Consider the following 17322-nt stretch of genomic DNA (forward strand, 5'->3'; position numbering starts at 1 on the left):
ATATATAATCAGTTTGTACATATAAAACAAAAGTATAAGTGAATGTCTAATACAAAATAAAAACTACACAAACTAACATAGGCTAGTTGTCCTCCTCTAGAGGTGGTGACAGTGGCAGTAGAAGCTCCTCCAATCCCCCGACGTCCCGTAAGTCCGTCTGCGTCTGAACCAACCACATCTTTTGTTTTTAGAGAAAAAAAAATTCAATTGCCCCCATAAAAGTTCGGTAAACCAATTTGATTGCCCACTATAAATCAATCCCCCGACGTCCCGTAAGTCCATCTGCGTCTTAACCAGCCACATCTTTTGTTTTTAGAGAAAAGAAATTCAATTGCCCCCATAAAGTTTGGTAAACCAATTCAATTTGCATAGGTCCGCCACCTATGTAAATACATGTACTTTGTAGGTAAGATATGTTAAATCAAAATGTGTATAGTAAGGCTGTTCAAATCGATCATCGCTCGTTCAGAAAATGCTCGGAATATGCTCGCTTGGTTTGGTTCGGTTTGCAAACGAGCCAAATATGAGCAAAGGTCTGCGCTCGGTTCGAATTAATTTTTATTAATTTATTACATATATAATTATATATGCACACACAAATTACATGTATATTCATTTTATACATACCGCTCTATTAGATTTGGATCACTATACTCAAATATACAATTATACTTATCCATACTAACCTAATCAAACAAATAAAAAAAAAAACTAACACCAAATTTAAAACTAAAACTCTAAGTCGTGAAGCGATAATATTTGACATCTTTTTCTCATCAATCGTCAGTCGTCAATCGTCTCTCGCTCTCACCATATGCCACAATGCAACAATTGTTCTTTGTTGTATATTTATCGCCTCACCTGCCTCAACCAGAGCCTCATCCTCGGACGATCCAACCTCAATCTTAGGGTTATCCTCGAACAGTTGGACCTTAGTCGTGACCCGATAGCGGAGACATCGAAGGAAACATGCTAAATCTATGGTTGTCCAATTTACTCGTCGCTCGCTCAGAAAATTACACGCTCGAATATGCTCGTTCGGATTTCACTCGGTTGTAAACGAGCCAAGTACGAGAAAAGTTCCGCTCAATTCGGATCAGCTCGTGAACAGCTGTAGTGTTTAAAATGTTTGAATTCAAGATTTTATTTCTCTAAAAGAGAAGATTATGGCAAAATATTTGTTTTAATTTCCAAAAAAGATCATAGCAAACCCGATAAAACACGGTGAGACTTCCAAAAAAGATCATAGCAAACTCAATTCGGATCGGCTCGTGAACAACTCATATGTGTTTGGAATTTAAAATCCTTTTTGAAATAAAAAATAATATATATTCTGTTCAATAAATTTCATAAAATACGGCGTTTAAAATTTAACATAGATAAATAGAGTTGACATTTACTAATGAACACTTACTAACGAGTAATGAGAGAAAAAAAAAAACTTTATTGCCTGAATTTTATTTTTATTTTTCTCGTATTTTATAGGCTTATGAAATACTCCTTCTCTATAGACTATATGAACACACCTACATGCAACAGAGAGACCGGCTTCTGCATTAATATAGCAGTTTTACGCTTTGATGTAAGTATTCTTAAATTTAAAATTACTATAAATGTAGTGATTGGCTAGAATTATTGAATTTTGTAATCTGTAATTTAAAATGTTTATTCATATTTTTACACTATTTTGATTGGATATAATATTTTTACGCATTGCTGTGAATATATATTTAAATATGAAATTCTTATATGTGTAGTGACTGGCTAAAATTAGGGATGTAAACGAGTTGAGTTAAGCATGGCTTAGGCTTGAGCTCAGCTCGTGAGCAGTTTTTCGAGTTCGGGCTTGGTTTGTTTATTTTTTATTAATTTTTTAATTATTTATTAACATATTTCTATATTTATTTACGTAAATATTTATTATAACATACGTTATTTGATGAAATCTATCATAATTTTCTATATAATGATAATTATTATTATTATATAAATATATACTTAATATATAAAAGTTATATAACTAAAAGCTCTATTTATCTTGCGAGCTAATTCGAGCTCAATATACGAAGCTCGGATTCTTGCTTGTTTATTAAATGAGCCTAACTAAAAGTTTGGCTTGATTCGAGTTTTTAACGAGCCAATCTCGAGTAGCTTATGAGTGTTCGGCTTGTTTACACCCTTAAATAATAAAATTATGTAACATCATAATTTAAAAAAAAATTATATTTTCACACCATTTTGATCTCTCTTATAATGTAGCTTAATTTATATAAAGCAACGTGTCAACAAGGCATTTTTTGTATAAATAATCTGGTTTACAAAATTAAATTTAAAAAATGATGACTATTAAATATTTATGCGAAAATTATAGTAAATACTAGTTATTAGTCAATTAAAGTTACAGCTACAACTTGTAACCTGTAACTTCACTTCATAACTTTGTGAATATGTACAAAAATTAAAACTATAAAGTTAAATTCAAAAAATTAAAACATGTTAATGATTCTCTCTATATACGGTATATGTAAATTGACAGCATTTGTCACGGGATAATATAATTTTTCCATGCATCATTTCAGGAATCTTTCAAGGGGAATGGGCTATAAGAATCCAATGTGTGCATATGTTTTTTTTTTTCTCTAAACCCCAGTTATTTAAATCCAAAAACCCATAAGAACATAGCAAAATCAAGCATTATTAACTAATTAACTGATTTAAAATTTTGTCTATAGCATCACATGTGTGTGAAGTTACAAGAATATGCATTGATTTGATCATTGGGGCTCAAAAGTTATCTTCCTTTTGGATTACAGTAACAAAGTTTATAAGAAACAGAATAAAGGTAACTAATTAAGAAAAGGTAAAAAGCCTAAATGACTTATATATCATTAATCTATTAATAATAATAGTAATAATAATAATTACTTTGCATGATGCCATGGTTGTTTAAGGGTATGATCAATTACAATATCACCACCATGTGAGGGATCTTTGAGGCCCAAAAAATCCCTAGTCATTCCCTCATTACCCCTAACTCCACCACCAATATTACCACCATTGCCACTCTTGGAACCATGCATCATCATATGACATTCATTAAGATCACTTCCATTATCATCATCATCATCATCTTCTTCTTTCTTTGCATCCAACATTTGACTAAATGCATCATCAAAAGGTGACACATCAGCAAAACTATCTTCATTCATCATCATGGTCATCATGCTCATGTTCACGGGATGGATAAAAGATGATGATGATGGATGATGGGGTAGGGGTAGGGTTAGGGATGAGGGTCCACCTGCACATGCACCATTGTTGTTGTTAAGTAGACTGCTTGAACCAGTTGTACCACAAGTGTTGTTACCAGCTGCTGCAGGAGAGTTAGCAGACACGTGAGCTATGTGTTGGTGGGGGTGGGGTCCGAAAGAGGTTGTACATGGTGCTTGAAGAGTTGTACCCCTGCTTAGATGACTTGTACCCATCTGAGCTGCTTTTTGCAGCAATGCAGTAGCTGACATGTATGCAGATGGTGCTGGATGGTAGGATATCAGAGTGGGCCCACAGCCACCATGACTTGTACTAGTACTGCTAGGGCTACAGTCTTGATCTTGGGATTGGGTTTGGGTTTGAAGCCATGATGGGAATAATGGGCTTTCTTCTTTTTTCAAGAAGGATGTGTGAACCGGGTCAAGAAGAAGATGATGATGAGAATGATCATTGAAATGGGTCGGTATTTGACCCGGAAGTGTTGTTGGGTTTGTTATTCCAGTGATTGCTCTTGCACTCTCTTCTGCTAGTGCATCACAAAAAGCTCTATGTGTGATGAAACTATCCCTCCTGTACATTTTCAAGATTTATAAAAAATAATAATAAATTGGAAGAATATAATAGTTTAATAGTAGAATACCCATGAACAAGAACACTCCAAACAGAAAAAAACAAAAACTTTCCTGAAATATGAAAAAACCCATCTTGATACAAGTTCTTAATCCAAGAATCACAGACACCCACAAAGCAAAGATACTAATTTATTGAAAAAAATGTGATTTTTATCATAAAAAAACCACACCCACAAAGCAAAGTTGACTAATTTATTGTAAAAATTTGGTTTTAATCATAAAAAAGAGTAAAAAACCACACCCACAAAGCAAAGTTGACTAATTTATTGTAAAAATGTGGTTTTAATCATAAAAAAGGAGTAAAAAACCACACCCACAAAGCAAAGATGGCTGATTTATCGAAAAAAATGTGTTTTTAATCATAAAAACAGTTAAAGACTCAAACTTGTTTGTAAAAATGTGGTTTTAATCATAAAAAAAGAGTAAAAAACCACACCCACAAAGCAAAGATGGCTGATTTATCGAAAAAAATGTGTTTTTAATCATAAAAACAGTTAAAGACTCAAACTTGTTTGTAAAAATGTAGTTTTAATCATAAAAAAAGAGTAAAAAACCACACCCACAAAGCAAAGTTGACTAATATATTGTAAAAATTTGGTTTTTGTAAAAAAAACCACACCCACAAAGCAAAGATGACTGATTTATCGAAAAAAATGTGTTTTTAATCATAAAAACAGTTAAAGACTCAAACTTGTTTGTAGAAAATGTGGTTTTAATCATAAAAAAAGAGTAAAAAACCACACCCACAAAGCAAAGATGGCTGATTTATCGAAAAAAATGTGTTTTTAATCATATAAACAGTTGAAAGACTCAAACTTGTCAATAAATATGAAAAGGGTGTTCATTAAATATAGAGTTTTAAGGTAAGGTATGTAAATTTAGGGTTATTTAATGTTTGAATGTGATAATAAATGAAGGAATTATAATAATACCTTGAAAAAAGGGTACCGCAGTCACATTTGTACTCTCTGGTGCCACAAGTTTTGGAATGAGCTTTCCAATCGGATTGAACTGCATACCTCTTTGAACACTTATCACATTTCCACTTTTTTTCACCATGCTTTCTGCAAAAGTGTTTCTTGATTCCTGTTAGGTCCCCTAGAGCTCTTGATGGTTCATGGTGCACACAGTTCACTTCTGGACACACATACACTTTCTTCCTCACCACTTCATTTTTGTTCCTTTGCTTTAACTTCCATGGCAGGTTGTGTCCTCTTCTGTGAAGTTGTAGGTTTTGATCTCTTTGAAACCCTTTGTTACACATCTCACACACAAATCTGTTTGTTGCCATTAGTGTCTTGGGTGATAAAGATATCACTTCTGCTTCTGGATCTACAATTTTACAATTTATTTTTAAGTTTATTATTAAGTAAGAAACTCTCTCAATTGTCATTTCATAATTTCATAATTTATTATTACTTTTTTTATAAATATTTTTTTGATTTAAGAGTTACATAGTAAAAAATATACACCGGCAAAACCCATGAAAAAAGATTAAAAATTTAACCATTTTCAACCTGGGGTCAACTGCTAGTACATCCATAGTAGACTTTCTTTAAAAAAAAAAAACATGTTTTTCATTTTTTTGTCTTTTTTTATTTTGAAAATTGTGAAAAAGCCAACAAACAAGATTAAAGATTTTAGAGATTTAAACCTGGGTTGCCTGGAAGACTTCTTTTTTTCTTGATTAGTGGTTGACTTTGACTTGGAGGAGGATGAGCAAAGTAATTTTGATGATTTGGATTATAACTGCTTCCATTTTCTTGACCTATATTCTCAGAGCAAGAATTAACAGTAGTTGCATGAAGATCAGATGCAGAACTCAAATCATCTTCTAAAATCACATTCTGCTGTTTCATCATCTTCTTGTCTCACTAGGTGTCAATATGTGTACGTGTGTGTATATATATATATATATATATGTAGTAGAAGAGTATCTATAGAAAGGAAAGAAGGGTATGTTGCATCATCATAAAAAGGTAAAGATGTAGAAGACAAAAGAAGAATCAAACTTGGAAAGAAGCTAAAGTAAAAAACAAAGGTTTTTGTTTGTTTAAACCCTAGTTTACTTGTTGAAATCTCAACTGTTTTGCCATGATCTGAGCTCTAATATGGCATCAACCAAAAAGACAATGGTTAGTTTTTTGGAAGAAACTGAAGCAGTCACTCTAAGCACTGTATATGATCAGCTATTGTTGCATCAAATCTCACACACATGTAACACACACTGGTGTGTGTTCTTGATTCTTTAGAGAGAGAGAGAGAGAGAAGGTGTGGATGAAAAGAGATATAATGGGAATGAAGCTAAAAAAGATGAGAGAGTGGGGTTAGGGTTGATGTATGACTTAGAGTACTGCTTTCTGTCTTTTTATCACTTCTGTTTCCCAATCTCACCTTTTTTTTTCTTTTTGCATATTACTGTAGTAATTATCTCTTTTTGACAATGAAAGTTTCAAGCATTTTATGTTTAATACTTTTCCAAAATTCCACCGCCTTTTCCTTCATGGAACAAAGTGTTTTAAGTGTTAAACTGTGCATGAGTAATTATCGGTTTTCGATCCTTTACCGAGATAACAATGCAAAATATCAGTAATAATATCGATATCAATAATATCAGCGATATTGACTGATATTTAACAGATGTTGGACTGATATTTGACCAACATATCACTGATTTTCCTATTATAATTATATTTCTTCTTATTTCTACCATTCACCTTTCTTCTTAGCGTTGTCATTAATGTTTTAAATCTCAATTATTAGTTGTTACTGATAACTGATAGTGTTTTAAATTTTAGTTAGTTACAGTTGCTATAATTTTTAGTGTTGTGCAAGTTACAAAATGTTAATTTGTTAATGTTATGAGAGTATACTAATAAAACGATAAAATATATAGAGGAATATAGACCACATCGCGTAACGTGATAAAGACTTTTTATTCCTCTATATATTTTATCATTTTATTAGTGTAATTAGTTTTTAGTATATTTTGTTTTTCCTTTATATCTTTTAAAATACGATGATTTATAACATTCTAAGTACGCTATTACGACCTACTTATTTTTATTTATGTTTCGATATAAATTTACTCAAAACCGAGTTCTGAATAGTAATGTCCAAGCAACTAAAACACAAACATACATGTTATTAACATGTCTCACGATTTACTTTTTTATGTAGTGGTTACGATTTTCGCTATTTTAATAATATAACATAATATAGTATTTTATAATATTACAAATCTGTCGTTGCAACATGCTTATTGTTATCTATGTTTCGATCAGAGTTCTATTTAAAGTCAATGAGTCAACATATTTGTTTTTTTTTTCTTAACCATGACGAAGCATACTGATTTTGACCGAGTAAATTGATACCGACATTCATTTTTATCGTTTTAGATATATATAAAACAAGTGTTGAGATCCTCTTGGGCATATCTCTTTCGATTGTTATGTCGAGTGTCTGTATCAGTCAAATTTCGTAATAAACTGAAACACTGAACCGATACCGACCAAATGCCCGGCACAACGAGTGGAAAATCCTAGTGTTTTATTATTTATGAAATAGGTGTATTTAATCTTTCACAAAAATCTTAAAAATAATGATCTTATATTTTTGTGGTTATAAACTCAAAAAAAATAGTGATTTTTATTTATTTAATAGCATATAATAACCTGCATGTATGAAACGCCTTACACCATCTGTTATCACCACTAGAAAACCGTTACTATTCTTACCAAAATTTCCTACACTTTTTATATGAACGAAAATACCGACACTTTTTCCACGGATTTCCCACGGAAATTGATGTGGGAATAGCAGCAGTTTTTTAGTAGTGTATGGATCATGCCCAGTGGATTGCCACCCGTCACGTGGAGTTAGCTCAGAAATACATCAGACCCGTCGCTATGTAGCCAACAATCGATCCCTTCATGTGTGATTGGAACCACGTCTTTCGCCCACGCCCCATCCATGCTAGAAACCTGCAAAAGTGATCCCACGTCGAAGCCATCTCCCCCCCCCCCCACCCACCCCCCACACACACATGTGCGTGACCACCCTTATCAACCCCCATTACGTATATGGTTTTACGTAAAAGGATGAAATAATAATAATAATAATAATAATAATAATAATAATAATAATAATAATAATAATAATAATAATAATAATATTTAATCAATAGATAATTGAAGTTATGAATATATATATATATAAACGATCACACATATATATACACATATAGGACTACTTGATGTGGGCGCGTCCTAGCCCCGTCGAGCCCTGACGCCGCCCCGAAACACCGTTTCCGTAGGACCGTTCCTGTCGGGATCGCCTTCCTGCAGACGTTCTTGACGTGCCCCTTCTTCTCACACACACATATACATACAACAACACACGCGCGCACACACACATACACACATATATATAGGCCTATCCTCCATTTCCTTATGTCCATCCCTTTCTGGCCCATCCTCACACCAATCCTATATGGCGGAGTATCCTTTGAGAACTATCCTCCTTCACACCGAGTAGTCTAACCAATAGCATTTAAATGTCCGAATTTTTAATCTAGTTTCTTATTAAATGAAAGTCAAATATATTTTCAAACAAATGCAGATTGGTGTATTGATTATTGGTTTATTGATTAATAAGTACCTAGTGCTTAATGCCTCATCCCGCAACTTTCTTTTTCATTACTTGCTTCATCTTTAATGTTTGAATGATTAGCAAGTCATTGTCAAATTGAAATTTCAATTATTAAAGCTATTTCACAACACCAAATTGATTTTCAATTATCTTGTAGCCTAAATTTAGCTAAAAATATTTTTTTATAACACAACACAACATGGTTTTGGACCAAGTACTTGTGATGAAGACGCTTTGCGGTTCACTTAGGGGAATGGGGGGTTGTTTTTTATCATCCTGATCTCTCCTCTCAGCTTCACAAATTTTGCGTGATAACAACAATTTTTCGATCATTCCGCTCTTGAATATGACAGATGTTCCCGTGAATGCTCTCCAGTGTCCATAATCCCTGGCCCCGGGTAAATTCCATGCATCCTAATAAAATAACTAACAAACTCTTTTCTTTTTTAGGATATTTTTAGTAAAAATCATTACATATATAATTATTTGTTACAATCAAAAGCCCCACATTGACACGTCATAGTTGTCAATTCTAACTTGAGGGGCCGGTGATTAGGTGTTCAAATGAGCTGAGTTATTGTATGCTACTCGTAATCTATTCAATAAAATATCTAATCATGCCGAGCTTATATGAACCCGTATTTGAATTGGAGTTCAAATACCAAATTCAAATATGCTCCTCAACCTAAACAAACCTACTATTAATATGAATATAATTGTTTTTAACCATCTTTTCAGTTTTGTTTAAACAAGTTCACGGCATAAAACGAGGTGTCTCAATAACTGGTTTACTAAATTTTTTTTGTTTTGAATTAGGTTGTAAATTTGTATATGTGGTCCGATATCTTAACCCGTTTAAAATTAGAATTAAAAATAATCTAGAGAATTTAAAGCTTATAAATTCAACACTTTTACGACTTGATTATCCATTAACAACCCACTAACCTATTTTGACCCATTAACCTGCTTGATCAATTTAGATTCATGTGTTACATGGATCATCTTCTTGCAGGGCCGGCTCTGGGCCCGGCAAACCCGTGCCGACGCCCGAGGCCCAAAATTTCAAAGGGCCCGAAAAGTCTATATAAGTTTGTATATATTTATTAAATTATATATTTAGTATATTCATCCATTTATTATGCAAAAAAATATTGGTGGTGTAGTGGCAAAAACCATCTCAAAATATTATTTAGGTCTCAAGTTCAAGTCTTTTTTCATCACTAAGTTTTTATATTTGTATTTCATTTACCCTTAACTATAATTTTTGGCCCAATTCTTTTCGTCGCCCGAGGCCTAAATTTTTTTGAGAGTTTTCGGAGACGGCTCTGTCTTCTTGTATATGTTTTTAACATGTACATGTATGATTGATATGTTTAAATTGAATAAATATGAGTTGTTTTAGGGTTCATCGATTTACCACACTAACTTGAACCAATCAACCCACAAATACGTCTACTAGCTTGACATGATTGACACCCTATTTTAACCATTAATTTTGTTCTAAAAAACTTAACTGATTGTCGTCAAAAACATAATATTTTATTAGACATGATAAAGAAAGTTGTAAAAATTAATTAGTGTTGTGGTTTAATTAACGCATTTTGTTTTTAATTGTTCTTCAACCATAACCTTCTTCATGAGTTTTCTTTGGCTGATGTTGGTTTTATGTTTGAGCCAATGTACTTAAATAATATGCATGTTACAAACCCTTTAGTTACAACTTGTTACCAAAAAGGCCGGTTTGCCAATATTCATCGTAATTATGGGTATGAAATGTAACTAAATTTCTATAGAAATAATTAAAACTAGTATTTTCAACGTGTTCCGTAGAAAGAAGAGGTATCAAAATTACTCCATATTGTACAAGCCTTGTATTATATAGTTATGTGCATCATCACCATTTCATGTCACTTAAAACACGTATTTAAAAGTAAATACATAGTTTTATTAAGCTTCATCTTATATAAAATAATAACTTCAGTTTTAACCATGGCAATGTTCCTTTCATCCCGTTTGTATATTTGTATTATAATAATATTATTCTGAAATTAAATAAAAACTAAAAGCGACACGAAAACATGACTCTAGTTTGTACACTAAATTCCATGTTCGGTTTATTTTATTCAAATCTCATATGAGTGTCTTTTGGAGCTATTATTAAATATAATATGGTATTTATTTTGTCACTATATACACTTTATACGTTGTAATAAATTAACTTTTGAAATGGGATCTTGCAGCACGACCAGAAAGCCATCAACATGCTCTCCATGTTTATCTTTAAAATAATTTATTATGGGTTATTTATTTTTAATTTCTAAATGATTTAAAAATCCAGTTAAATTCACACAAAGGAGATCAATTGGACAAAGATATGTAGACTTGCCCAACACATATTCAATATGTTTACAATTAACATAAAAAACAGTTTATCATTTTTATAATGATATGCTATGTAAAATCAAGCTTGATATAGCATTTATTCATATGTGGACAATAGTTCTCATTTTCTGAATATGTTTTAAACTAACCATTTAAACAAAACATATTTCGCTTGCTATCCCAAAACATCTTATCAATTCTCAACCATAAACATCAATTTTGTAAGGGTTTCCCTTACACAAAAAAGCGGACGACGACGCACAAAAATGGATGGCACCACCGGAGGTATCCGTTTGGCGTCCGATTCAAAGACACGAGCAAACAGATGGTGTAGATCCCTACCCCCCCCCCCCCACACACACATATTTGTATTAAAAAAATAGTGCTTGTAAGTGGACGTAACAATGTACAAAATTTGAGTGTATTTTGAATGATAAATAGAAATGTAAAGTGACATTGGATGTGACACGTTTATAAAATATAATAAAGTGTTTCCATATTTATTTTTAAATGTCTCAAAAGGAACATCTTGTTGTTTAAGTGATCTACTTTACAATCAAAATGTTGGAAGTATAAATCATGTATGGTGTAAGTATTAGGGTATTCGGGGCGCCCCCATGAAACACAGCCACAAGTGGGTCTTTCACGAATGTAACGATGAATCTAGTGATACACATCGCGGTCGTGGAGAGGCATGGGGTTGTGGAGATGATTGTTTGACAAGAGTCATATGATAATTCCAAAATTAAAAAAATATATATATATACAATTTTTACTCCTATAAATAATTCAAACCTTTTACAATTTTTCGCACAATTTCCAACTCAAAAACACACTACAGCACCCATATTTGCTCGTTCACTTGGTCGGGACTCGGGAGGTAAAGTGAAATGACCGGTTGCGACTTGGTATTGCTATTAAATTTTTTTATTTTATTTTAATGTTTATAAAAATGATAGAAAAGCACTTATAGGGTGGGGTTGGTTGAATATGTATATTTGTGGACTTTGGGGTTGTGTGTGAGGGTTGAATAAGAAAATTTGAAAGCGAAAAAAATGGCATTTCATCAATAAAGATCGACCAAATCTTTGCTCAGACTTGAAGATCTACTCGACACGTCATTCATAAGTTTGACCAGTGTTTCACTATTTTCAGAATCACATAAATATACATATGTACAACCTTTAATCAAATTACTAATGTATGTGAAACAAAACTATAAAACCGAAGAATGAAGAACATACAAATATGATCATTTTCTTACTGTATGTGATCAACGCTGAGGTGATGCTCAACGACAATAGTTAGACGCTATAAGCATTCAAATTTCAAGGTGAGTACGTTCTATATGGCATAATATTAATGTTTTTACGTGTTATGGGTTGATTCATATGTTGGTTCAGTTCTGTTTATGCATAAAGGAAAACAATATAATCATACCTGTCACAGCAGATAGTGCAGAGGAGAATCCTGTGAGAGAGTTCGACATGCCTGTCATCTTGATTTGGTTCCTCCTTAGGATGCTAACTGATGATGGTGCTAAGAAAACCGAAAAGGGATATCGGCTTTGGAGAGGAGGCCGAAACTAATGATGTTATGATCTAATGGGGTGTGAATTGTGAAACTGAGTAACCCTTAAACCTCCACCTTATTCTCCTTATATAAGCACCCAGGAGGAAACCTAATTAGTTACTAAGGGTAATATGGTCCATCAACAATTACCAACTAATTAAATAATAGGTTATTATATATTTTGATCTCTATAATGTAAATGATTAAGATGGCTATAGATTAAATATTAAACATAATATATTTAATCTTACATTCTCCCACTTAGCCGAGTAATCATTTACTATGAGTATTAGCTAAGCCTGATCAGGAGTTAACACTCATTTTAGCCTTAAACAAGTACTATAGCAGAGAAATACAGCCGTTGAATCATTATGCGACTCAGGACCCCCATTAATCATACTATAGCCTTAATTTAAAACCTAGTCGTTATGATCAAAATACGCGTAAGCCCTTTGTTTGATTTGTAACTTTTTATTTGTCTATATGCCATTATACCGGTTGAACATATTCTAATAGACATACAAAATCAAACTTGAGGAAATTTCATTAAACATAAAACATAAGCTAGTACAATATGCTCAAATAAGGTCTTTACATAATCCCATATTCCGAACATGTTCTTCGTAAACCTTAGGAGGGAGACCTTTAGTCATCGGATCCGCAAGCATATCCTTAGTACTAATATACTCGATACAAAGATTATTTTCCTCAACACGTTCACGTACAAATAGATATTTCGTATCGAGATATAAACCAGCTCCAGTCGAACTGTTACTGTTCGAGAAACTAACGGCAGCTGAATTATCACAGTAAAGCTTCAATGGTCTAGAAATGGAATTAACGATTTTGAGTCCAGTGACCAGATTTCTAATCAACATTCCATGACAGGTTGCGTTATAGACAGCAATGTACTCTGCCATCATTGTGGAAGTTGTGGTCAACTGTTGTTTATGACTCTTCCAAGAGATAGGGCCGCCTGCTAACATAAAGATATAGCCCGAAGTGGATTTCTTGTCATCTTTGCATTTGGCAAAGTCAGAATCAGAATAGCCCACCACTTCTAAATGATCACTTCTTCTATAAGTCAGCTTATAGTCTTTCGTCCCTTGCAGATATCGAAGTACCTTCTTAGCTGCTTTCCAATGATCTAGACCAGGATTAGTCTGATAACGGCCTAGCATTCTAGCAATATAAGCGATATCTGGACGAGTACAGACTTGAGCATACATCAAGCTCCCGACTACTGATGCATAAGGTATCTGGCTCATTTGCTCCTTCTCAACCTCTGTTGTCGGACACTGAAACGAACCGAAAACATCTCCCTTAACTACTGGAGCGACGGAGGGTTTGCACTGTTGCATGTTATACCGTGTAAGGACACGATCTATGTAGGCCCTTTGGGATAATCCTAAGATCCCTTTGTTTCTATCTCGGTGAATTTCGATGCCAATGACGTAAGACGCATCTCCGAGATCCTTCATGTCGAAGTTATGCGAGAGTAACCGCTTCGACTCATGCAACATGTCTAAACTATTACTTGCCAATAGAATGTCGTCAACGTAAAGGACAAGTATAGTAAAGTTGCTCCCACTCATCTTGAGGTAGGTGCATTGATCCACTTGATTCTTCATAAAACCTTGCTTCTTCATGACTTCATCAAACTTGAGGTACCACTGACGTGATGCTTGTTTTAACCCGTAAATGGATTTCTTCAGCTTACAGACTAGATGCTCCTGACCTTCAGGCTCAAAGCCTTCAGGCTGCTTCATGTAAACATCTTCGTCCAAATCTCCGTTAAGGAAAGCGGTTTTAACGTCCATCTGATGCAGCTCTAAATCGAAATGAGCTACTAGGGCCATGACGATCCTTAATGAATCTTTACGAGAGACAGGTGAAAACGTCTCTTGATAATCAATTCCCTCTTTCTGAGTGTAGCCCTTTGCAACCAATCTCGCTTTGTAGCGTTCAACGTTACCATTCGGATCCAGTTTTGTTTTGAACACCCATTTGCATCCTACGGGTTTGACTCCGTTGGGTAATTCTACCAAATCCCAAACGTCATTTTTCTTCATGGAATCAAGCTCATCAATCATTGCTTTATTCCATTCAGAAGACTGATCACTGCTAATGGCTTCATTGTAAGAGATAGGATCATTGAGCTTTCCGGGATCCATTTCAGTCAGGTAGGTAACATAATCATCCCAATTAGGAGGCCTTCTTTGCCTGGATGACCTCCTGAGTGGATTATCGGGTTCAGCGTTGTCTTGGTTTTGAGCGTTTGATGTGCCTTCGTCATGAGGTATAATTGGTTCTGATTGTAGAGGTGAATTTGGAGTTGGTGCAGTAGCTTCAGGAACAATAGTTGCATTGGGTACAAGAGGAGTAATCGGAGTAATGGTAAGCGACGAGTCTCTCCCCCCCGCGTCTTGTACTTCTTGCAATTCTTCGTAAGGGTTGGTACTGCTCCCACTGACCTTGAAATTCTCCAGGAACGCGGCACGCTTGGTTTCAACAATACGGGTGACATGGGAAGGACAATAGAAACGATAACCCTTAGAGTTCTCAGGGTACCCGATAAAGAAACAGGTAACTGTTTTAGGGTCAAGTTTCCTTAGGAAAGGATTGTAAAGTTTTGCTTCAGCAATGCAGCCCCATACTTTCATATATTTAAGACTCGGTTTCCTTCCTGTCCAAAGTTCATAAGGAGTTTTAGGGACAGACTTAGAAGGAACTCTATTGAGTATATGAACAGCTGCTTTTAACGCTTCAGTCCAGAGGAATAATGGTAAGTTAGTGTTGGCTAACATACTGCGCACCATGTTCATAAGGGTACGGTTTCTTCTTTCAGCGACACCGTTCTGCTGAGGTGTACCAGGCATGGTGTATTGGTTCACAATCCCCTGGCCCTTACAAAACTCATAAAATGGACCAGGAGCTTGACCCACATCAGTATGTCTTCCATAATACTCACCGCCTCTATCTGACCTCACAACTTTAATCTGACGATCTAATTGCTTTTCAACTTCAGCCTTATAATCTTTAAAAGTTGTTAGAGATTCAGATTTCTCCTTAATAAGATACAAGTACATGTAACGAGAATAATCGTCAATAAAAGTGATAAATGAAGTATGTCCTGTTATGCCAGCGATTTGGTAGGGACCACTAATGTCAGTGTGAATGAGTTCTAATAAATTAGAACTCCTAGTGGCACCTTTCTTATTCGCTAATGTCATTTTACCTTTAAGACATTTGACACATGTTCCAAAGTCAGAGAAATCGAGAGGAGGTAAGACTTCATCCTTCACGAGACGATTTAATCGCTCTTTTGAAATGTGGCCTAAACGCTGATGCCACAACATGGATGAAGTCTCTAAGTCTCGTTTCTCTTCCATCTTTGTGAGTGATTCATTAATGTTATATGACAACAAAGATTTGGAAAAGCCATCATCTAGTTCTAATCTATAGAGACCTCCATCCAGAACACCAGTACCATAAAGAACAGAATCATAATGGATAGAGAGTTGGCGATGACCATGGGAAACAATAAAACCGTCCATGTCTAACTTTGGTCCTGATACAAGGTTCCGAGTTACCTCAGGAACATATAAGGTATCATAAAGTTTAATACATAAACCAGTTTTCATAACTAATTGTAATGTTCCAATGGCCTTCACTTCTAATTCTCGATCATCCCCAACCTTAAGCGTTCTTTGGTTTCTTTCCAGCTTCCGGATTGAAAGGAATCCCTGAGTAGAATTGGTAACATGAACCATAGAACCAGAATCAAACCACCAAGAATTAGCAGGAACACTTAAATTATAGGACTCAAGTATCATAAAATAATCGTTACCTTTCTTAGCCAGCCACTCCTTAAAGTCAGGGCATTCCTTCTGCATGTGTCCTGTCTTTTTACAGAACTTGCAGCGGATACTGCCTAAGGAGTTCTTAGAGCTGGAAGGTGCACTTGCATTAGTGTTAGGATTAGACTTATGGACTTTAGAAGCATCCTTCCTCTGATAATTGTGCTTCCTTTTCTTAGGATTGGAGGTAGTGAAATTGGCAACATCAGTATGGCGATCCATCCTCATACGCTCCTCCTCCTGTACGCACATGGCGACCAGCTCACTCATCGTCCATTTTTCCTTCTGAGTGTTGTAGTTGATCTTGAATGCTTCAAAAGAAGAAGGAAGCGAAGTAATGATGAAATGAACAAGGAAACCATCACTGATTTCCATTTCCAGCCCCTTCAGCTTATTGGCCATGTCGTTCATCATCATGATGTGCTCGCGAATGCCGCTCCTCCCATCATACTTAGTTGTCACAAGCTTGAGAATAAGAGTACTAGCGTGCGCCTTAGACGTCCCTTTGAACTGAGCCTCCACATGTTCCAAGTAGGTTTTAGCATTTTCAGAATCAGGAATAGCTCCCCTGATTGCATTGCTTATGGATTGCTTCATAAACATGAGACACATGCGGTTACACCTAGTCCACTTTTCATGAGTTAACTGCTCAGCAGCAGTGCTTTGAGTGGTAAGGTCCGCTGGCTTTTTCTCTCTTAGAGCATAATCGAAATCAAGCAATCCGAGAGTAAGCATGAGAGCATCCTTCCATGCAGCAAAGTTATCACCAGTTAAAGGTGGAATCCCGCAGTTGGGTGCTGATAGTGGAAATAAGATGAGCAAGTTATGATACTAAGGAAGAAAACTAATGTGATCTATGGGCACGTTAAACTAAGGCAGGCAAAATAATGACCATTTTACATAACGAAGCTGTGATAATGTCTATTACTAACATCAAAATAATAGACTTAACTAAA

General features: G+C 34.8%; 1 protein-coding gene across 1 annotated transcript; it reads right to left on the reverse strand.

Moving 5' to 3' along the window:
* Positions 1–2741: 2741 nt before the first annotated feature.
* Positions 2742–6213, reverse strand: LOC110880230 (protein indeterminate-domain 7). The gene is made up of 3 exons (XM_022128815.2): positions 5557–6213; positions 4835–5234; positions 2742–3840 (listed from the first exon to the last, which is right to left on the reverse strand). Exons 1-3 carry the CDS (start codon positions 5762–5764, stop codon positions 2922–2924), a joined length of 1527 nt encoding a protein of 508 aa, XP_021984507.1. The 5' UTR covers positions 5765–6213; the 3' UTR covers positions 2742–2921.
* Between the last annotated feature and the right edge of the window lie 11109 nt (positions 6214–17322).

This window comes from Helianthus annuus, chromosome 9, assembly GCF_002127325.2.
Source record: "Helianthus annuus cultivar XRQ/B chromosome 9, HanXRQr2.0-SUNRISE, whole genome shotgun sequence".
In the NCBI taxonomy this organism is placed as follows: Eukaryota; Viridiplantae; Streptophyta; class Magnoliopsida; order Asterales; family Asteraceae; genus Helianthus; species Helianthus annuus.

Bases quoted from the DNA above. Each gene is read 5' to 3' on its own strand.
- LOC110880230 (XM_022128815.2), bottom strand. From the start codon at position 5,764: ATGATGAAACAGCAGAATGTGATTTTAGAAGATGATTTGAGTTCTGCA. The intron at 5,235-5,556 runs GTTTAAATCTCT...GTAAAATTGTAG, and splicing joins AAGTCTTCCAGGCAACCCAG to ATCCAGAAGCAGAAGTGATA. The intron at 3,841-4,834 runs GTATTATTATAA...GAAAATGTACAG, and splicing joins TGCGGTACCCTTTTTTCAAG to GAGGGATAGTTTCATCACAC.